Consider the following 22,950-nt stretch of genomic DNA (forward strand, 5'->3'; position numbering starts at 1 on the left):
GTCCAGGAACTGGCCACTGTTTCTGAAGAGAGCTAGATACATGTTTTAGGCTTTTGCAAGCTATTTGGTCTCCATTCCAGCTACTCAAGCTCACCATAGCACGACGAAAACATCCATAAACGATATGGAAAAGAGCAGACATCCCAATCCCACTTTAGTTATAGCCAATGACATTTGAGTTTCGTATATGTAATTTTTATGTCACGATATGTTATTCTTTTGATGTTTTCAAGCATTTAAAGTGAAAACCAAAAAGCAAACACTCTGAGTTTTGAGGACATGCCAATCTGGTGATGAGCCAGGTGTGGGCCATGGGCCTCAGGTGGCTGATCCTTCTCATTAGCATCAGATGCATGCCTCAGATTGGCCACTCTGAAAACAAGCTGGATACTAGTAGTTACATTAATTTAAAATGAAAATAGGTGAGTACAAGACACTCAATATGTCCATATTATTTCCTACCCCTTCCCTACACTTTTCCCAGCTCCTCCATATTCCTTGCTTGTTTTGTTTTTTCTAGGTGTCTTGGTTGGGGCTGAACATGTTTCTGTTTGTGTATGCCTTCCTGAATTATGAGCAGTCTGACAAGTACTATTACACAAGACAAATTCTTGGGGTGAGTAGTGGGCTTTGATTTTTGTTTCCCTTTTTTAGATGTATTTTTGCTATGTGACCCATGATGGCCTAGCTCTCGCAATCCTCGTACCTTAACTTCCCAAACAGCTTGGTATGTATGTATGTATGTATGTATGTATGTAGATGATTATAGGCATGTGCCACCAGGCCTGGCTAATGTTTTCTTTTCTTGTTGATGTTGTTTCTTAAAATCTTCCATTTGTGGTCCTTTCTGACCCAGCTCTTTGATTATTTTCTGGGGGCTTGGCTTACCAGGGGAAAAATACAGATGTTCATTCAAAGTTGAATTTCAGATAAATGATGAGTATATATATATATATATATATATATATATATATATATATGCTCCAATTATACACATAAGTATACAAAAATATTCACTTTCACTTTTTTGAGACAAGGTTTCATCTGCCTCTTGGCCTCCAGAAACCTGAGATTCAGGGTGTGTAGCACCATGGCTGTCTTCATAGGAAGTTCTAATTTAAGTCAACATGCAGTACTTTTATTTGCTATGTCTGATAGTGGGTATACTCCTTCAGGGCCAATAAGGAAAATATGAACTAAGGAAAACTGGTTTTCCAAAGTTCATGTGACCCTACAGGGAGCCAGGAGGCTAACTAGACAGAATTCCTGCCTCTGCTTCCACTTTGGCCAGAGCAGCCTTCACCTGCCATATGGCCTCCTGTGTATGATTTTAAGAGCTTGCTGAATCTAAATATAAATTGTAGAACACTTGTCTGGCATGCTCAAGCCTGCGTTCAATTCCCAGCACTGGAAAATGTTCTGAGTGTTCTGAACATATTAAGGAATAAATAAAAACAAAAAAGAAAACAGAGAAATTAAAAAGGAAATCTTGGTTGTGGCTTGCAAGATGAGTTGACAGGTAAAGGCAATTGCCACTAAGCCAGATTACCTGAGTTTGCTACCTGGGACTCTCACATAGTAGCAGGAAAGAACCAACTCCTGCTAGCTCTCCTCTGATTTTCACAGCACACACACACACACACACACACACACACACACACACGCACACACACGCACGCACGCACGCGCGTGCGCACACACACAAATAAATGTAATTAAAAATTAAAGGAAAACTTCAAAACCATTGCTATGGTTTAGTGCCTCCTTGTGAAAATGAGGAATAAATACCTAGGGTGTTCAGAGGATAAAAGGGAGGCTTACATTGCTGCAGAACTCAGGGCCTACTGACACGCTGGGACAATTCGGGGATGAACAAAGATGAGAGGGTGGAAAGGGGCAGTCAAGTACAGAAAAGGGGGTGAGACTTAGCTGAGTGCACTGGCTTGGAGGTGACAGTTGCTACCCGAAGTGGTGTACCTAGGCCCTACCTGGTTAGGACAGCCAATTTGCTTCCCACTTCTCTGTACTGTGGAGCAACAGACAGCGGGTTGGTTCCAACAGTTTCATCTTGGCGGAGCTTATTCAGTAGCTTTCCACAAAGACTCACTCTATGTTCCTATTTAAAGGCAGTTCTCCTTGGCAAAAAAAAACCTTTTCTCGTCATAATCGAAGGGCACATGTTGAGATCACAATGAATTTGAATGTTCTGTTCATTGCTTATTCCACTCTTCTGTTTTCTATTTTACAAGTGCATTCTCCATTTCCTTTTAGAAGCTAAAACTCCAAAGGAAGTGTTAATTTGTCCAAAAATAGCTTTATATTAATAGAACGATGCAATAAATATGACTAGTTATTAAGAACTTGCTTACTTCATGACCAAAGAGTTCATTGCCGAGAAATGAATCATACTGATATCCTGTGGATGTTTCAATTTTTAAAGCCTTATTTAAAATGAATTATAGGCATAGAGAACCACTCAGGAATTCCATAAAAAGACTCAAATGGAAACCATGATATATACACAAAGGATCTGTAGGGTATGTATGAATGTATGTATGTATGTAAAAATTTTAAATAAGATAAATTTTTTTCTAAAAGGTCCCGGCAAGACATTATGAACCAAGGAGCCTCCAAAGATGCCGTTGTGTTTGTCTTCTGTTGACCATCGGCTGCTGGGCATGCAGCCTACACAATAACAGCACTTTCTTTCCCTAGTGAGGGAAACAATTTTCTTTTGCAAGTGGTTATCAATCTCTGAAAGTCGCTGGGTTAGGGATCGGGGCTTGTGTCCACTTCTCCTCCCAGCTCCATGACCCCATCTGATACGGACCTATATAGGCCTTTGCATGATGCCTCAGTCTCAGTGAGTTTGTGTGTGCATTGGTCCTATTGTGTCTAGAAGGCCTTGTTTCCTTGGTCCTCCATCCCCCTCTGGCTCTTACATTCTTTCTGCTTCCTCTTTTGCAGGGTTCCCTGAGCCCTGAGGGGAGGGATTTGATGGAGACACCCCATTTAGGATCAAGTGTTCTCAGTCTCTGTTTCTTGTGCCTTTTCTTGGGTTCTCTTTCTTCTGTTTGTTTTGTGCTATTCCATTGTATAGTGTTTGGTTTATATTGCTATTATATTATATTTTCACTTAGAAGCCTGCTTAGTTTCTAATGAGAGGCAGAAAGGAGTGGTTTTGCAGGCAAGAGCTGGGAGGAGTAGGGGAAACTGTAATAGGGATATAGTATATGTGAGAAAAAATCTATTTTCTTTTTGTAAAATTCAATTCATTTATATTTTATATATGAATGTTCTGCATATATGCCTGCATGCCAGAAGAGGACACTAGATCTCATTACAGATGGTTGTGAACCACCATGTGGTTGCTGGGAACTGAACTCAGGACCTCTGGAAGAGCAGACAGTGCTCTTAACCATTGAACCATTTCTCCAGCCCCAGGGGAAAAAAAATCTATTTTCAATCTAAGAAAAACAATGAAAATGAATTATAAATGATGCTGCTGTCAGTGAGATCAAAGTGTGTCAGTAACAAGCACTTTGCTCCCACTCCCCAGAGACAAGCACTGTTAATAGATCACTGCATGTGTTAAACAGTCACACTGCATCCGGCACAAATTTTGTTTCTTTTCTGAGGTAGGTAATATTGTTCATTTACTTTTTAAATTTTAATATAGTGGAAGTTGTTCTTTTCAAACATATATGTCTACAAATACAGTGGGACTCCCACATATTTTTTAAATCAGTCAAAAAGGGGACCACAGTACAGAAAGTGTATGGAAATCACTTCCTACACTCAATATGTCTTTGATATCTTTTTATGTGATTGTAGTAGAGCCAGTTCATCCCAGCTCTGTATTCAAGGATCTCAAGCTGGTATCTTGAAATTCACCGTGTTTACATTTTCCAAATAGGCAGATGCTTGAAATGGAGAGGCTCCATTTAATAGACATAAACAGTTTGTGGTCTGTTAGCAGAGGGAGAGGCAAACAAAGTGAATGTACACACAACAAAAGGCATTCTTCCAACCGTTAAGATGAAACAGAATTAGATTATTTGCAGAAAATGGATGCTAATGAAGATAAATATATTAAGTGAATCAAATCAGCCCTGGAAAAGCAAATATGTTGGTTTCTTTAAATGGCAGGTCTCAAGTTTCATATGGAGAAATAAAAGACTGTTAAAAGGCTGGTGTTGTAAGGAGCAAGGAGTGGGCTGCGTCCTGTCCCCTTGCCTGGCTAGCTTAACCCCCCCGAAATAACCACACAGAAATTGTATTAATTAAATCACTGCCTGGCCCATTATTTCTAGCCTGTTATTGGCTAACTCTCACATATTAGTTTAACCCATCTCCATTAATGTGTATTACCACTTGACTGTGGTTTACAGGCATGAGTCTAACCAGCATCCTTCTTGGGCAGGAGAACCATGGTGTCTGCCTGTTTCTGCTTTTTTCCTCCCAGAATTCTGTTCTGTTTTCCCTGCCCATCTAAATTCCTGCCCTATCAAAAGGCCAAAGCAGTTTCTTTAATAACCAATGAAGGCAACACAAATACAGAAGGGCCTCCTACACCAGTCTGGGGTGTTAGAGAAAGCAGGGTAAGGGGGTGTGGGTGGAAATATGAGCAACATACAATATATGTGCACAAAAGAAATCTTTAAAATTATCAAGTTTAAGTTTTAAAAGCTGGCTTTTAAAATATCTACAATGCCTATACCACTGCTTTTCATGTTTGAAGAGAATATCAGACCCTTATATTGATAGATCATAATTGATTGATTGAGTCATTACACAGGATAATTTGAAAATTCATGATCATCTTGGGAGAATACTATGAATCATTGCAAATAAGGAGCAGAGGGAGGAGCTTAAACCCACAGTAAATGAGGCCTTACTGACCACAAGATTTCAATACCACTGGTTGATATAGGGAAATGAATATACATTGGGATAGCTCCATGTTCTGCAATAGGGTGAAATGAAATAAAAGTTGTTTTTGTTTGTTTCTTTCTAAAAAGAATTTGTCTTGGATGGGTAATTACCACAGAATGTGGAGATGTGACATTATAGTCCAGTATTTTCAATTTACTTGCCAATTATAATTATAGCTTCCAGAATCCTATGTGACTCAAATAGGTACACTGTGGGAGCCAATGTGGAAATGTAAGACCTTTTTGATGAGCAGAGACAATTTCGTCTGCAATGGAACAGGCTGTCTCTACCCAAACCAGCCAGCGTGTGACTCAACAGGGGCAAGAACATGAGCCATGAGAAGAGTCAGAAATGGAAAACAGCAGGCCAGCTCTTGTTCACAGTGCTGCCTACGCTGAAAGCCAGCATGGACACGAGGCAGTCTTGACCTGGCTTGCTTCACTGAAGTCACACTGTCCTGGGCTTAGATTATATAGAAAAAGGGATTTATTTTTAATAGTTGACTATATTTCTTCCTCCCTCCCTCCCTCCCTCCGTCCCTTCCTCCGTCCGTCCCTCCCTCCCTCCCTCTCTTTCTTTTTCAAGTTACTGTATAAATAAGGAAAAGGTTTCTACTATGGCATTTTTGTGCAATTTTACTTTGTTCTTACTCATCTTCCCCTGGCAGAGCCTTCCCCCAATCTCTCCAAAGCCCAACTTGCTGCTTCCCTCTTTTGAAATATTTCCTCTTCTGCTTTCATGCCACATATAATCCATTACTTTCTCAATTTTTTTCCCTTTACCTTCCTTAATATCTCTTCCTCTCCTCCCATGGTCCTGTTTCCACTTCCGGGGCCTGCATGCCCACAGACAGACTGATGACACAGACAGGCACATGAATGCTCCAACACGAGTCTCTTCTCTCTTTCCACCACAAGTGTCCTGGAAATCAAACCCAGATTGACAGCAAGCACCTTTACCACTAGAGCCATCTCACTAGTCCCTGAGAACCCTTTTAATTTTCTTCAATCCCACTTTTAAAATCTTGGGTTTATGGCCTGAGTTATTGGAGTTTTTTCTTTTTCCAGAAAGTCCATGCTTATATTTTGAAGAGTCTTCCACATTCCAAGTTTGAGGCCTTAAATTCAGGTCTCTAATCCATTTTGAATTGATATTTTTGCACAGAGTAAGTTATATGGATTTAGTTTCTTCCTTCAACAGATATATATCCATTTCATCAGCACCATCTGGCTGGCTTTCCCCCCAATATCTGTTTTTGACACTGTTGTCAGATATTAGGTAGAGGTAGCTGTATGAGTGTATTTCTGAGTCCTTGTAGGCAGAGACTGCTTGCTCATTTCCCAAATACTCAGACCCAAATAATCACACAGAAACTATATTAATTACGGTATGGTTTGGCCAATAGCTTAGGCATAGTCTTAGCTAACTCTTACATCTTAAATTAACCCATTCTTTTAATCTGTGTATCACCATGAGGATGTGGCCTACTGGTAAGATTCTGGCTGGTGGCTGGCGTCTTTCTCCTTTGGCAGCTACATTGTGTCTCTCTGACTCTGCCTACTTTTTCTATATATCTCTGTTCGGATTTCCCACCTGGCTTTACTCCACTAAGTCATTGGCTGAAACAGCTTCTTTAGTAACCAATGGTAATAAAACATATTCATAGCATACAGAGGGGTATCCCACATAATCTCCCCTTTTCTGTCTAAATAAAAGGAAGGTTTGAACTTTAACATAGTAAAATTACATACAACAAAACAGCTATCAAGCAAGAATTATAATTACAACATTTATATCTACTTTATATTTTATCATAACTAAGAAAAACTGTGATTATAACTATCTTTTCTTCAATTCCATTAAAGACCCCAGAAGGATATAATATTACCTAAGTTAACAGGAAGTGCATTGTATGCAACTTCCAAAACTCTAGAATTGACAGAGACATCTCACTGCCTGGATAGTCACCCAAAGTTCTTCTGTAACATTGGGGTATCTATCTTCAGCCTATAGGCCCATAGTATCCGGCAAACTGTATCCGGCAAACTTTTCCATGAAACAAGAAATTTGAAAGACTGTTTCACCTCTATTGGCAATTTGCCAGTCACTTTCTTCTGTATCCTGCAGAATGTCTGGTAGACTCTTTAATGAAGCAGGAACCCTGAAGGATTGTCTCACCTTTAGGCAAGTTGAGCAGTCATTTTTCTGTGGGTCCTGCATGTCCAGTTCATACAGCATACCCATCAAGCAGTCTGGGCGAGAGCAGTTTCTTTCCCAAATGGCTAACCAACTCCATAAGGAGCCTCTTCAATGCCCATCATCCTCTTGAAGTAGATTGATGCTGCCAGAAGCAGATGTATTTCTTCATTGTCATAAAAAATCCTAAGTTCTTAAAACATTTTAAATGCCATATTCTGTTAGTATTTGAAAGATTTGAAGAATACCTATCCATCTGAAATATATCTCTGTATATCTAGAAAACCTAATTTAACATGACTACAAGCTTGACTATTATAGATAACTATCTATTAACCTGAATTTCTTATTTATACATTACATTTTTAAATGAACTGTACAAGCACAATACCTTTATCAAGAGCAGAAATATGCATATAACAAAATTGATCTTAAATTTGTATCAATAAATCAAGATTAATACCAATGCAAAATATTCATCTCTAGAGCATATCCATCTTTAAAGGTAAACAAATTTTAAAAAATCATTTAGGGAATTTGGGCATTGTTCTTTAAACCACTTCCTGTTGGTTGGGGGATGCTGTTAATCAGGTCTTTCATGGGGTATCCACAACCAGCAGTCCTGAAACTGTCATGGATGTTGGACCATCTGGGCCATTGCTTCAGGGGGTCTTGTTTGATCAAACCATATTAGCTGGTAAGGAATTCACAGCTTTCTATACTCTGTGGAAACAAAAACAGAACCTCTTTTCCTAAGCAACATATCCTTAGACTCAAATTTTGAAGTCAAGAGCAGCCCATACAATGAAATGTCTCTCTGTACTTAGTTTATTCACAGCCAAAAAATTCAAAGAAAACACAATGATATACATAATCCAGACTCTGTGTATTTTCCATTTTTATGTGGCTTATATTTCTTTACTACTTTAATATATGACTATCTGTATTCTGTCTCTTTGAAGACTTTGTTTTATTTTTTAAAATGATTTATTTCTTTTTATAACTGTCTATACTTCTTTTCTTCTCTCTCCCAAGCCTATGTATATATTTTTTAACACACTGTCTCATTTAGAGGTCTTTTATGTCTGCATCTGTCCTATTGCCTATATGTAATAATTTTCTGATCAGGAACACTTTTAAAATGGTAAGCATCTTGGTCATGGCATCCCTGGATGCTGGCTCAGCCTCTCTCAGCCTTTCGATATGGTGGAGGTACCTTTATCACCAGCTCTGGGACTGTCAGGTAGGAGACATCCCTACCATCTCAACTATAGAAAGCAGATAGCCCATGCTGCCACCAAGTAACTTGTAGCATACTGCCCACAAAGCCCATTCAAGTGCTCAGTCTCCTGAATGAGCCAGAACTGTTTGTGCAACTAGCTCTGGAAGCCTTCTTAAAGATCTGTGCAGTTTTTGTTGCTACCGAGGAGTCAGGAAGCCTTCTCTTAAAGAAAGCATACCTCTGCTTGCTTCTAGCAAACAGAACAAGTCTGAAAAAAAAATACAGCTACCAAGAAGTCATGCTTAACTCTGTTCTTTTGTGTCTAGAACTTTCCAAACTCTCTCAGGTTTTATATGGATGTGGTTGCCTCATTTTGGTGGCCCATTTTGTAGGTGGAGACTGCTTGTTCGTTTCCCAACTGCTCAGACCCAAATAATCACACAGAAACTATATTAATTATGATACTGTTTGGCCAATAACTTTGGCATATTTTAGCTAACTCTTACATCTTAAATTAACTCATTTTTATTAATCTGTGTATCACCATGAGGGTGTGGCCTATTGGTAAGGTTCTGGCTGGCAGCTGCCATCTTTCTCCTTTGGCAGCTACATGGTGTCTTCCTGATCCTGCCTACTTTTTCTCTATATCTCTGTTCGGATTTCCCACCTGACTTTACTCTATTAAGCCATTGGCTGAAACAGCTTATTTAATAACTAATGGTAATAAAACATATTCATAGCATACAGAGGGCAATCCCACAACAGGTCCTCTTTTCTATTACATCAGACTATATACTGTTTTATAAAATTATTTACTTTGTGTGGGGAGTATACATTCATCTGTGTGTATAGGTGTGAGTACTTCTGTTCTGAAGCCTGGAGCTGTCAGCTCTTCTGCTCTGTAACTCTCTACATTATTCATTTGAGACAAAGCCTCTCACTGAAAGTGGAGCTAGGCTGGTGGCCAGCAAGCTCCGTGATACTCCTGTCTCCATCCACACTCCTCAAGCATTGTAGTTACAGCTGTTGCTGTCATGCCTGGCTTTATACATGGGTGCTAGAGGTTAGAACTCAGACTCTCATGTTAACGTAACAATGTTCTTACCTGCTTCACCATCTCCCCATCCCTTTGTATGCATTTTATGACATTACCATGCCATTCTGTTGTTATGGTTCTGTTGTATTAATTTGAGATTAGGTTTTGTAATACTTATACCATTATTTATTCTGCTAAGGATTTCTTTGGTTATTCAGGGTCCTTTTGTATTTCCATATGAAGTTTAGGGTTTTTTTTTCTAGTTCGGTGAAGAATGTCATTGGAACTGTGAGGGGAGTTGCATTGAATCTGTAGACTACTTTCATTAATGTAACCATTTTAACAATATTGATTTTTCCAATCCATGAGCATAAGAAGTGTGCCTTAATAATTGTTTTAAAATACTAAGAAATTGTGCATTCTCACCCATAGTTGTCTTTTTAGTTGTTTATAGGCACACATGTAAGACTCATAAATTTGCTTAATTGCAATGAAAAATAGCCTGACTCTTCCCCTACCCAATTACTACTATAAGATTGTCGTAATTCATAGATAGCAGTCCAAAAACAAAAAGCAACTTGGAGACCAGTTGTATAGAATTGAGAGGTTGACTTTAGCTGCTATAACTGCCTAGACCTTTTGCTGTTCTTATTTGATGCTCCCTGGTCACTCAAGGAAATCACCTTAAAGCTCTTCACTTAGAAATTACACTTTCTCGGGGAACAGTGCTTACCTGGCATGCAAACGGCCCTGTGTCCCATGCCCAGAGCTGAGCAAAGAAAGGCTTTCCCTTCTATCTCTAGCTATATTTAATAGTTCTCCAAGTGTTCCATTTTAAAGATATCACATACAGCTGGTTAAATTTTTATTTTCTAAACAAGCATTGCTTTCTTAAATTTTCAACATTAGAAAATGTGGAAAAGAGAATAAAAAGTCATCAACCATAATTGTATCTTTAAATATAAGCTTTAGTTAATAATATATAAAAGTATATATGATCTCCAAGGCTATTTTATAAAGGGCAAACAATAAAAGTATAATTAAATGCATGAAATAAAAATATCTTCTGCAAACTATTACATTCATAGATTGTATTTGCTAATGCAGAATTACTGAACCTTGTTCTTGTTCACATTAATAAATAAATCACCCAACATTTCCAAACCACTGTCATGAGAATTCCTCAATTCCAGTAAGTTCAGTCTATTGTCTCTCTTTGGCAGAGGGACTGGCCTGGTATGCTGGTTGCTGAGAGAGAGTGACTGAGAGGGGCAGGAAACCGCCCCTTAATGTCCATTTGCTCATCCTAGAAAAGTAGACCGGACCAGTCCTCACCTGCTGGATGCTGAGATAAAGTAGCAGTCTCTTTTTTCTCCTCTATTCCAGACCGCCTTGGCCTTTGCCCGAGCCTCTGCTTTCTGCTTGAATTTTAACAGCATGATGATCCTGATTCCTGTGTGTCGCAATCTGCTGTCCTTCCTGAGGGGCACCTGCTCAGTGAGTTCCCACTGTGCTTAGTTCAGCTTTCACATTAAAGGAAGAGTCCCTCGGAATGGAACCCAGAGGTCTCCTTTGGTGGATGGCGATGGTTGGGTACTGGAATGCTGTGGTTAAGGCAGGCATGTTGGTGGGAATTAGTGAATTTCATAAGACTGACTGGTGACACCTGACCAGGATGACTTTGCATTTGTAGTTTTGCAACCGCTCACTGAGAAAGCCATTGGATCACAACCTCCTCTTCCATAAGCTGGTGGCATATATGATCTGCATATTCACAGGTAATGTGGCAAAAGATGCAACCATGGACAACAGGTGATCAGGGTGCAATGTCATTTGCCTGTGCATATAAACATTAAAAATATTTAATAAGCACCTGGAACTCTTTATGAGACACTTTTAAGAACCATATTCGTGGAGTATATAATCTGTTCCTTTGGGAACTGAGTGGATGGTGGTGGGAGGTCTTGGGTATATACTGTGGACTCTGCATTCCGCTAGGCACTATAGGTGGGAGTCTCCTGTTTCAGTGGGATATGGTTGCCATAATGTTCCTGACACCCCCCATCTTTCCACTTAGCTATTCATGTCATTGCACACCTATTTAACTTTGAACGCTACAGTAGAAGCCAGCAGGCCATGGATGGATCGCTTGCCTTTGTTCTCTCCAACCTCTCTCGTCATGAGAAAGAAAAGGATTCTTGGCTAAATCCCATCCAGTCTCCAAACACGGTTAGGTGATTTGATGTGAAAGCATGGGTATCTGGTCATGATCAGGGAGATCATGGTATTCTTGGTAGATTTTGTGGCCAGGCTGACATTTCTCCTTTCACAGACAGCAATGCATGCAACGTTTACCAGTGTTGCTGGCCTTACTGGAGTGATTGCCACAACAGCCTTGGTTCTCATGGTAACATCAGCTATGGAGTTTATCCGCAGGAATTATTTTGAGCTCTTCTGGTATACGCATCACCTTTTTATCGTCTATATCATCTGCTTAGGGATCCACGGCCTGGGGTAAGGTCTTCAGATCCCATTCTCATGCCCACCCATGTCTTTGGATAATTCATTGTCACAAACTGTCCTACTTTGTGTGTTTCAGTGGGATTGTCCGACGTCAAACGGAGGAAAGCCTGGGTGAAAGTCATCCCCACAATTGTTCAAAGTCTTTTCTTGAGTGGGATAAGTATGAATGGAGTTGCAGACGTCCTCACTTTGTGGGGCACCCCCCTGAGGTAAGAATGCCACGGGAGAAGGGCTGTCTCCTATTTCACAGTTACCCTTGTTAGTATTGTCATTATTATTTGCTCACTGTTGGTTCCTTCCTATGAAAGATATCTATAATTTTACAAAAAAAAATCATTTACAACAGGCAATTACAGGGACTCTTGAGAAAGAAAGAAATTGCTACAGCATGTAGCAACCATTAATTGCTGCATGCTGTGTGGCCTCTCTATAGAAGTAAAGTTATTGATAATATTTACTGTGTCCCAGTTTTGCTGTTTGAGATAAATGATCTCTGAGGTAAGCACTTCTTTTATCTTCATCTTGGGACAAAAAAAATCTGTAAGATGATGTGAAGTCGGGCTGGAGAGATGGCTCAGAGGTTAAGAGCATTGCCTACTCTTCCAAAGGCCCTGAGTTCAATTCCCGGCAACCACATGGTGGCTCACAACCATCTGTAATGACATCTGGTGCCCTCTTCTGGCCTGCAGACATACACACAGACAGAATATTGTATACATAATAAATAAATATAAAAAAAGATTATGTGAAGTCATCATCAGTAATTAATGGAGCTTTCCTTCAAGTCTAGGTTTTTTTAAAATATTTATTTATTTATTATGTATACAATATTCTGTCTGCATGCATGCCCGACGGCCAGAAGAGGGCGCCAGACCTCATAACAGATGGTTGTGAACCACCATGTGGTTGCCTGGAATTGAACTCAGGACCTTTGGAAGAGCAGGCAATGCTCTTAACCACTGAGCCATCTCTCCAGCCCAAGTCTAGGTTTTTTATGAACCCAAAGATGAAACCCTTGACCACTGTATTGTTCCAAAAGTTCAGCTGATAAATCCTGGTCAAATTTTCATGGAGTAAAATCAAAACATCCTTGAAGCAGGCTATCTTTAATGGTACAGCATGCTTGACAAATACTGTTTCACAGTTTTTATGAAGGCTTGCAAAGTGCTTGTCCACAGACATAAGGATGAGTTCAGATCCTCAGCACCCACAGAAAAAGTGGGGCAGAGCTGCATGCACTTATAATCCCAGCACAGTGGAGGCAGAGACAAGAGGATCCCTAGTGCTTGGTGGCCTGTCAATCTAGTCAAATTGAGAAGTTTCAAATTTGGCGAGAGACTCTGTGTCAAACAGTAAGGTGGAAAATGACTGAGGAAGTTACCCCATTGATTTCTGGCCACCACATGCCTATACATGTGCACATGTGTGCTTGCACACATGTATACACACCCCCACACACATACCACACAGAGAAACAGAGGCAGAGCAGAGAGACCGGAACAGACAGAGAGACAAAGACAGACAGACAGACTGAGACTGAGTTCCAGGGGCTGTGTTTACAGCTCAGTGGTGAAGGACACAAGTTCAGATCCTCAGCACCCACAGAAAAAGTGGGACATAGCACTTGCAATTCTGGCACTGAGGGGCGCAGAGACAAGAGGATTAATATATGCACAAAACCTTGGATTTGATTCTCAACACCACCGAAAATAAATAAATCAATAAAAATAAATGACAAATAAACTCATGGAATTAAGATGTATATCCTCTGGAAATTATAGATGTAGTTTACTTTAGCTTGCTCATAACATTTGCTACATTGAGGAAATTGATGGAACTAGAGCAACTTGTGATGCCTCAAAGCACTCTGAGAAGGGTTAAATCTTTCAATGATATGCACAGATAAACTCGTAGACTATGTAATGTGCTATGTAAGAATTAATATTAATAGCTAAGATGTGACTATATGAACTGGTGTTTGCCAATAGCCTGGCATCAAGGGAAATCAGGACTACTCCACAAAACACAACCTATAGTAGCTTGTGTATTTGTTGCTGTTTAATAAGTTCTCCCCTTATAGAAAATCCCAAATGTGTCATCTGTGGTTCTGATATAGGGCACTCATGACAAGTCCCTAGCAGATGCCTCTTTCTTTTTATCATCACTGAACATCTTACTGTATGAATTACCCCGACTGCTGGACACATGTTACCAGTATTAGGTTCTATGAAGCAATGGTATAATTAACAGCCTAGTACATGTAGTTAAACATATATACAAGTAAATTTATGGAATAAACTCCAAGTCTGGCAAATATTGCCTAATCACCCTCTCCAAGTACCTAGAAATGTGTATGTTCTCACCAGTGCTGCATAGGGTTATTTCTCCATAACCCACTCAATGCATTGTCAGGCGTCTTTTGGGTCCTTACTAATATGTAAAGTAATTTAAAAGTATTTTTTAAAAAGTATCTATCATCTATCTATGTAGTGATAGAATGGCTACAAAGAAGTAGAGAGGCCACAGCGGAGTTTAAGAATTTCAAGGTGACTTTACCGGAAGCAGAGGCAAGGCTGATGGTATTTCTGCAGAGGGAATCTCTGTGGGAGTCAGCTAATAAATCCTGCAGGAGAGCTATTGAAGAGGGCTCCAGCAAAGCCACAGCATCATAAGTGAGCAGAACTTCAGCACTGAGTCTATCTGCAGGGGCGAGGTGCAGGACCAGGACCAGGGAGGCTGTGGAGGTCAAGTGCAGGATCAGACCTAGACAGATGAATGGGTGGATAGACAGACAGGTGCATTATAGTAGATCCTATCAACAGTAGGGACTTAACTGAACCAAAGCCTCTGAGACAGTGGGTAGTCCTTTATCTTTTCAGTCCTTTGATGAACATAGGAAATGACCAGATGACAGGTTAATGGCAGACCTGCCCTTGTACTTACACTGTCTGCTCTTTATGGGATCCAGGTGAGGATATTGCTTATCAGTGTATTTTTTCTATGTAGTGCTAGAGACACATTAGATGAATCTATTTTAAGATGTACTTAAATTCAGGAGTTGCTTTGATTGACCATGGAATATCCTGAGTGAGGTCGCCAGTTTTGCTACCTAAATGCATTGCTTTGTTTCTTCCACAAACGCTTACAGAAAGATACTCTGGTTTTTCAAGACAGGCTTTCTCTGTGTAACAGCTCTGGCTGTCCTAGAACTCACTTTGTAGACCAGGCTGGCCTCAAACTCACAGAGATCTGTCTGCCTCTGCCTCTCAAGTGCTGAAATTAAATGTGTGTGCCCCTACACCTTGTTCTAAAAGATAGTCTTAACACATCCACCATTTAAAAATTAGAAAAATAACATATATTAAAGTTTTAATGTGTTTGGACTGATATTGAGGTCTTTCACCCACTTGGACTTGAGTTTTGTGCATGGTGATAGATATGGGTCTATTTTCATTCTTCTACAGATTGACATCCAGTTTTGCCAGCACAATTTGTTGAAGATGCTCTCTTTTTTCCATTGTATACTTTTAGCTCCTTTATCGAAAATCAGGTGTTCATATGTTTGTGGGTTAAAGTCAGGGTCTTCTATTCGATTCCATTGGTCGACTTCTCTGTTTTTATGCCAATACCAAGCTGTTTTCAATACTGAAGCTCTGTAATAGAGTTTGAAGTCAGGGATGGTAATGCCTCCAGACGTTCCTTTATTGTATAAGATTGTTTTGGCTATCCTGGGTTTTTTGTTTTTCCATATAAAGTTGATTATTGTCTTCTCCAGATCTGTGAAGAATTTTGATGGGATTTTGATGGGGATTGCATTGAATCTATAGATTGCTTTTGGTAGAATTGCCATTTTTACTATGTTGATCCTCCCAATCCAAGAGCAAGGGAGGTCCTTCCATTTTCTGGTGTCCTCCTCTATTTCTTTCTTCAAAGTCTTAAAGTTCTTGTCAAATAGATCTTTCACTTCCTTGGTCAGGGTTACCCCAAGATATTTTATGCTCTTTGTGGCTATCGTGAAAGGTGATGTAACAAAAATTCATATATTTCTACAACCTGAGGTAATACTATCTATATCTTTGGAGTCTTTCTTCTATTGTCAAATATTCCTTTCAAAAATTTGTTTTTAAAACATCTGTATATACCATTTTGGTCATTTTTTTAGTGAATATTTTGGTCACTATAGTTGCCAAGGGCTTTTTGCACACCCTTGCTATTTTTTTTTTTCGATCCCTGTTTTCTAGAAGTAAATTCCAGGATCAAAGAGAGGGACTACTTTGACACTGTTGAGATGGGCTGGCAAATTGCCCCCTAAGCAGAGGCTGTCAACATCCATTAGCTACATATGTGAACACGTGAATTGTTCCAAACCCTGGTTAATTCTGGACATCACTGCTAAAATTTGACTTGTAATTTGACAGACTAAAGTGCTACTGTGTTTTTAAGAAGTCTGCTTCCTTTGGGTGTTTTGCAGTGTGTTGGTCCCGGCAGCATCAGTCATATACTCCGCCCCCTCGATGTTTTGCTACTTTTGTATTTAATCATTCACTTCTATCGTGCATTCCCTTCTTCATAATGGGCATCTTTCTTTGAGTTTCATTTTTTTAATTTTGAAATATAATTTAAAACACACACATACACACATACCCTTCTGTCTTATTTTTGTCATTTGCATTTGTTCCCTGATACGACCTGTACATTTCAGGGAATGCTCTATTTTATTAATGACATATTGACAAAGAAAACTCTTGTTTTGTGTTTGTTTCCATTTTACCCTGTGCTGAAATCAGTGACTCGATAATGATACACAGTAGAGAACTTGATATGCATGTGTTAAATGAAGAACCTCTACAGGAATAAGTCCTAAGGGAGAGCTTTAGGGGTGATTTCACTCTTTACCCTGTCTTTGTGCAGTCTTGGAAGTGGATCCTGGCACCAATCGCTCTATATATCTTTGAAAGGACCCTTCGCTTTTACCGCTCTCAGCAGAAGGTTGTGATTACTAAGGTAAAGAAATATCCACTTTCCATCACAGTGAGAAAAGCTCTGTTCTACCTGAGTGCAGAACTAAGTGGTCAGATGTTCACCCCTGAAGCCCTAAAAATGATGTTGGAAGAAGAAACATGCTTAGTTTCTCTAGTGCTGAACAAAACTGTGGGCAATAGGGCTTTGGCCGGAACCACTAGCATGGGTCTACATTGGAGAGTACAAAGAGGGGACCTGAGCCAGAGCTCACCCACAAATGTCTTTTGTTCTGTGTACATGGTGATTATTTAAAGGGTGGATGGGACTGGGAATGTGGCTTCATGGTGGAGTGCTTTCTTACTATGCTCAAGGCCCTGGAATTGTTCTTGTGATCTAAACTAAAATAAAGAGCTGGTTATCAGCCATTTAAGAAACTGGATGGAAATTTCCCCTTTAAAAGGACACTTCTTAGGGACTGGGGAGATGACTGAGTGGTATTCACAGAAGAAGAGCTGCATCCAGTATTATCATGGTAAGTGAAATAAGCCTGGAAGGCAAATCAATGCCACGTTTTCTTGCACGCTTGGAATAGAAATTTCAATATGAATTAAATAATTGAAATAAAATTGAAATAAAAATTGAAATAAATGGAATAAATGTATATAGAGTATGAAAGCAACGGAGAACTATGTGGGGGACGAAGAGATTGTGACATGAAAGCAGAATGGTGGCTACTTGGGGGAGAAAGGTGTCGCCTAATAAGGGGGCAAGTATGGAGCAGACAAGAGCAAGGTACAGTGATATATATGTATATATATATATATTATACATACATATTATATACACACATCACAGTGTATTATATAATACATATATTATATCATATACATATATATCACAGTATGTATCTATATTATATATACATATCACATTATGTATATATATAATATGTGTTATATAGTATATACACATATATCAGTGATATTACATCATACTTATATGTTATATATCATATACACATATATTACAGTGATATGTATAAATATGTTTCATAATGGCATCCATTATTTTTATGAGAACTAAAGTACAAGATTATTAAAGCCGTTTTTTTTTTCCTTCTCTTGAAGTATCAAGAGCCCCGAGAGCACAGAATCTCACTCCCACATTGCAACTATTGTCTGGAGCTAAGTAGTGGCTGCTCCCTTTTAGAGGGGACTTGACCTCATACCTTACAAGTCAAAAGCACTCATTTAGATAAATGCCTGCCTTTGCCATGTTCAGCGTTGATGGAGGAAGGTCATTGGTTAATTATAATAAAGAAACTGCTTGGCCCTCATAGGTTAAAACATAGGTGGGTGGAGTAAACAGAACAGAATGCTGGGAGGAAGAGGAAGTGAGCTCAGACTCGACAGCTCCCCTCTCCCGGGCAGAAGCTATGAAACTCTAACCCAGGATGGACGTAGGCTAGAATCTTCCCGGTTAGCGCACCTTGGGGTGCTACACACATTATTAGAAATGGGCTAGTCCAGGTGCGAGGGTTAGCCGAAAAGAGGCTAGATATAATGGGCCAAGCAGTGTTTAAAAGAATACAGTTTGTGTGTTGTTATTTTGGGGCATAAGCTAGCCAGTGGTGGGAGTTGGGTGGCAGAACGAAGCCCGAAGCTTCTTCAACACAGAGTTTGCCTCTCATGACCTATGTGCTTCACTCACAGGCTGTCATGCACCCATCTAAAGTGTTGGAACTGCAGATGTGCAAGCGTGGCTTTAGCATGGAAGTGGGACAGTATATATTTGTAAATTGCCCCTCCATTTCCTTCCTGGAGTGGCATCCCTTTACTCTGACCTCTGCTCCAGAGGAAGAATTTTTCTCCATTCATATCCGAGCAGCAGGGGATTGGACAGAAAATCTCATAAGGACATTTGAACAAAGGCCCTCACCAATGCCCAGGTAGGTCCTTGAGACCTTCAGAGACTCAAAACAGAATGTAGTTTAACCAAAAAGAAAAAAAAAAACAACTCCTTTTTGAAGCAGAAGCCTGGTAATCAAGCACATAATTAAACTAAGTGGGCAGGTACCGGCTGGGGAAGCAGCTTGTTTCTGGAAGGATAATTAAGGTTAAGGACTGAGACGAGACTTCATGCATCTGTTGTCTTCTCTCATTTGGTAGGATTGCAGTGGACGGCCCCTTTGGCACAGTCAGTGAGGATGTTTTCCAGTATGAAGTGGCTGTACTGATTGGGGCAGGGATTGGGGTCACTCCTTTTGCTTCCATCTTGAAATCTATCTGGTACAAATTCCAGCGTGCAGACCACAAACTCAAAACACAAAAGGTATGTTCCCACATGTCATTTTCCTCCTGGCCTGGCCCTGACAGGTTAAGGCCATTGTAGCTTGAGGTCTTACCCTTAATAAGGGGGGCAGGAGAACTTATCTGGAGATAGTTAAGAAGGGTAAATGTCATTTATTACCCTTAGACTTAGTCAACAAATACTGATAAACCTATGTATATACATATGTATTATATATGTATGGATGTTACACACACACACACACAAACACACATACATACATACACACCTGTCATCACCACAGTGTACATTGTGAATGATACATAATAAGGGTATGGACTATTTTTGCTGATTTCAGATCTATTTCTACTGGATCTGCAGAGAGACAGGTGCTTTTGCCTGGTTCAACAACTTACTGAATTCCCTGGAACAAGAGATGGAGGAATTAGGCAAAATGGATTTCCTAAACTACCGTCTCTTTCTCACTGACTGGGACAGCGACATTGTGAGTTCAATTAAAGCACTGACTCCAATCTCTAAATGTTAAAATAAAATATAATGCATGAATACTAAAATAAGTATTCCTTATCATTTCTTACCTGGCCTCATTCTCACACCAAAGGTTTCAAAGTGGCTGAAGGCAGAAGCAGCTGTCAAACTTGGATTTTCTAATTTTATATTTTTCTGCTTCCAGGCTGGTCATGCAGCATTAAACTTTGACAAAGCCACGGATGTCCTGACAGGTCTGAAACAGAAAACCTCCTTTGGGAGACCAATGTGGGACAATGAGTTTTCCAGAATAGCGGCTGCTCACCCCAAGTAAGTACCTCGCCCTCCACTTAACTGAGTCTACAGAGTTAGAATTTAAGTCTATTGAGCACACCTGGGGAACGAGCGCTGGGCCAGAAAGGGCCAGAGAGACAGATTATCAGCTAAGGTGTTTGCCACCAAGACTGATGATCCAGGTTCAGTTCTTGAGACCTCACATGGTAGAAGGTGAGAACAAACTCCCTCCCCTATGTTGTCCTCTGACCTCCACTCTTGAACCATGGCACTGTACCCACATGTTGAGCTCTGAGTGACCTACACAGCACACATACACACACATGCACACATGTGCATGCACACACACACAAATAAATTTAACAGAAAACTTGAGGACTGAGGAAATTTCATCTGGGATTTTAGTAAAATAAGGGTCACGATCTTGCAGTTGAGGAAAACCTGTTCCTTGTTTCCACAAGCATCTGTGCCATGAACAAGGTGAAGATACTCTATCCTTATAGATAGTACTGAACCAAATAGAGCACCATAGAAATTAACACACATTTTGGGGTGTGAGGTGCTCAATAATTTGGGGTACTTTATCTAGTTCACAGACCAACAGAGCTCATTGTTTTGAGACAGTGTTTCATATATCCCAGGCTGGCCTCTACAGATGTATGTGTGTATGCATATATATGTATGTACATACATACACATATATGTATGTATATATACAGATACATGTATACACACACATTCTGATATATGTAGTTGTCTTACTTAGGGTTTTATTGCTGTGAAGAGACACCATGACCACAGCAAGTCTGACTTACACTTTCAGAGGTTCAGTCCATTATCATCATCGTGGGGAACATGGTCGCATGTGGGCGGAAGTGGTGCTGGAGGAGTAGCTGAGAGTCCTACATCTTGCAGGCAACGGAAAGTCAACTGAGACACTTGGCAGTATCCTGAGCATAGAAAACCTCAAAGCCTGCCCTCACAGTGGACAATTCCTCCAACAAGGCCATACCCACTCGAACAAAGCCACACCTCCCAAAAGTGACACTCCCTATGCAATTATGGGGGCCAATTACATTCAAACTACAATAGCCAGGAACTGGAGAATAAGGACTCTAACTATATTGCATGTACATAGCAGCATTATTTATAATAGCCCAAAGTGAAAACATCCCAACTTCCAATCACCAGATGCATTGTATGTAGAGGATGGAGTTTTATTTATCTATGAAGAGGAGAGAAGTACTGACACATGCAATACCGTGGATTAACTTTGAAGATACTAAGCTGAATAAGAGAAACCGGGGGGGGGGGGAAGATACACCTCCGTGGTGAAGAGTGTTTGCTGTTCTTCCAAAGGACCTGAGTTCAGTTCCCATTGCCCATAAAAGGTGGTTCACAACTTCCTATAAATCCAGCACCTGGGAATCTGATATTATACATGCACATGTTACCCCCACATGTATACATTTTTTTTAAAAAAATGAACAATATTAGAAAGAAAAGGTCACTTGTGGTATGACCTTTCTGTATGTAGAGAAAGTAGATCAGTGATTGTGTAGGGCAGGATGGTACAGCTGGGAGGAAACCAGTGAGTTCTAATGTATGTAACATGAAGGGCTTGCTTGTTGGGGTTTCTGTCCCACCCAGTACCCCACAGCCGGCAAGCCCCCCCCCCAAATCACAGAGATCTCTATAAGTTATAAAGCTGATTGGCCCATTAGCTCAGGCTATTTATTAGCTCTTGTAGCTTATATTAACCCATTATTCTGATCTATTTTTGCCATATGGCTCAGTACCTTTTTCAGCTGGCAGGTCAGATCCTGCTTCCTCGGTGGTCTGCGCAGGACTTGGAGGAATCAATTTCTTCCTTCCCAGAATTCTCCTGTTCTCATTGTATCGTTTCTACTCCCTGTCTGGATTTCCTGCCTATACTTCCTGCCTGGCCAATCAGTGTTTATTTAAAACATGATTGACAGAATACAAACAATTCTCCTGCACCAAATGTAGATGAGGGGGATGGAATTAGTGATGATGGTTGTGTATTAACTTTGTGGTTACACTAAAAAGCATTAATGGTACAGTTCAAAGGGTGCATTTTATGGTACATGTACTATGCCATAATTAGACTTAAAAAGAGAAGTTGATATCCACAGCATAATTAAGAAGGTTGGCTTTGGCAGAATACCTCCTTCAAAGGCACAGTAAAGTTTGGGGTGGGGATAAGTTCACAAAAGCTTTTAGCTCATATGCACTTGCTGCGGGACAGGCACTTTTCCATCTATTTCATGTTTGTAATTCTCAGAAGAATCCTGCAAGGTAGGTTCTATTTGTATTCCAATTCTCTAAAGAGAAAGAGATGACATAGTGACATAGGTGGGATGTCAGAGCTGGACAGGCAGACTGACTCTGCCTGCACTAGCTGAGATAGCTCAACCCTTAGGGACCTCCATTCAGGAAAAGCCAAAGCCTTGATTATTTGGAAGAAAAGAATTTGAAGACCAACCAAAACAAAGCAAGTTCATGAGTTTAAGTATTTAAACAGAGAATCATATAGGACAAGGGCAGTATATAATCCCAAGACATGGACACAGGCTTCTTTTTTTTAAATTTATTTATTAAATATTTCTGTCTCTTCCCCACCTCCGCCTCCCCTTTCCTTCCCCCTCCCCCAATCATGTCCCCCTCCCTCCCTCCCGTCCCGTGGGAAGTCCAAGGAAAACCCTCCTCTGTCCAGGTCTCGTAAGGTGAGCATCCAAACTGCCTAGGCTCCCACAAAGCCAGTACGTGCAATAGGATCAAAAACCCCTTGCCATTGTTCTTGATGTCTCAGTAGTCCTCATTGTCCTCTATGTTCAGTGAGACCGGTTTTAACCCAGGCTTTTTCAGACCCAGGTCAGCTGGCCTTGGTGAGTTCCCGATAGAGCATCTCCATTGTCTCAGTGTGGGTGCACCCCTCGCGGTCCTGCGTTCCTTGCTCATGTTCGCTCTCCTTCTGCTCCTG

At 40.2% G+C, this 22,950-nt stretch overlaps 1 protein-coding gene across 4 annotated transcripts in view; it reads left to right on the forward strand.

Moving 5' to 3' along the window:
* The window catches only part of Nox1 (NADPH oxidase 1), a 151,634-nt gene that overhangs the window by 124,055 nt on the left and 4,629 nt on the right, over nucleotides 1-22,950 (forward strand). For all 4 annotated transcript variants that reach the window (XM_050127266.1, XM_050127269.1, XM_050127268.1 and 1 more), the window contains 11 exons: nucleotides 521-616; nucleotides 10,776-10,886; nucleotides 11,083-11,167; nucleotides 11,467-11,618; nucleotides 11,722-11,903; nucleotides 11,989-12,121; nucleotides 16,824-16,916; nucleotides 18,587-18,822; nucleotides 19,043-19,205; nucleotides 19,522-19,668; nucleotides 19,858-19,982. In XM_050127266.1, the coding sequence (XP_049983223.1) occupies nucleotides 521-616; nucleotides 10,776-10,886; nucleotides 11,083-11,167; nucleotides 11,467-11,618; nucleotides 11,722-11,903; nucleotides 11,989-12,121; nucleotides 16,824-16,916; nucleotides 18,587-18,822; nucleotides 19,043-19,205; nucleotides 19,522-19,668; nucleotides 19,858-19,982 (1,523 nt within the window). The remainder of the gene's footprint in view (nucleotides 1-520; nucleotides 617-10,775; nucleotides 10,887-11,082; nucleotides 11,168-11,466; nucleotides 11,619-11,721; nucleotides 11,904-11,988; nucleotides 12,122-16,823; nucleotides 16,917-18,586; nucleotides 18,823-19,042; nucleotides 19,206-19,521; nucleotides 19,669-19,857; nucleotides 19,983-22,950) is intronic.

This window comes from Alexandromys fortis, unplaced genomic scaffold, assembly GCF_014885135.2.
Source record: "Alexandromys fortis isolate MF-2015 unplaced genomic scaffold, M_Fortis_MF-2015_v1.1 scaffold_241, whole genome shotgun sequence".
Taxonomy (NCBI): domain Eukaryota; kingdom Metazoa; phylum Chordata; class Mammalia; order Rodentia; family Cricetidae; genus Alexandromys; species Alexandromys fortis.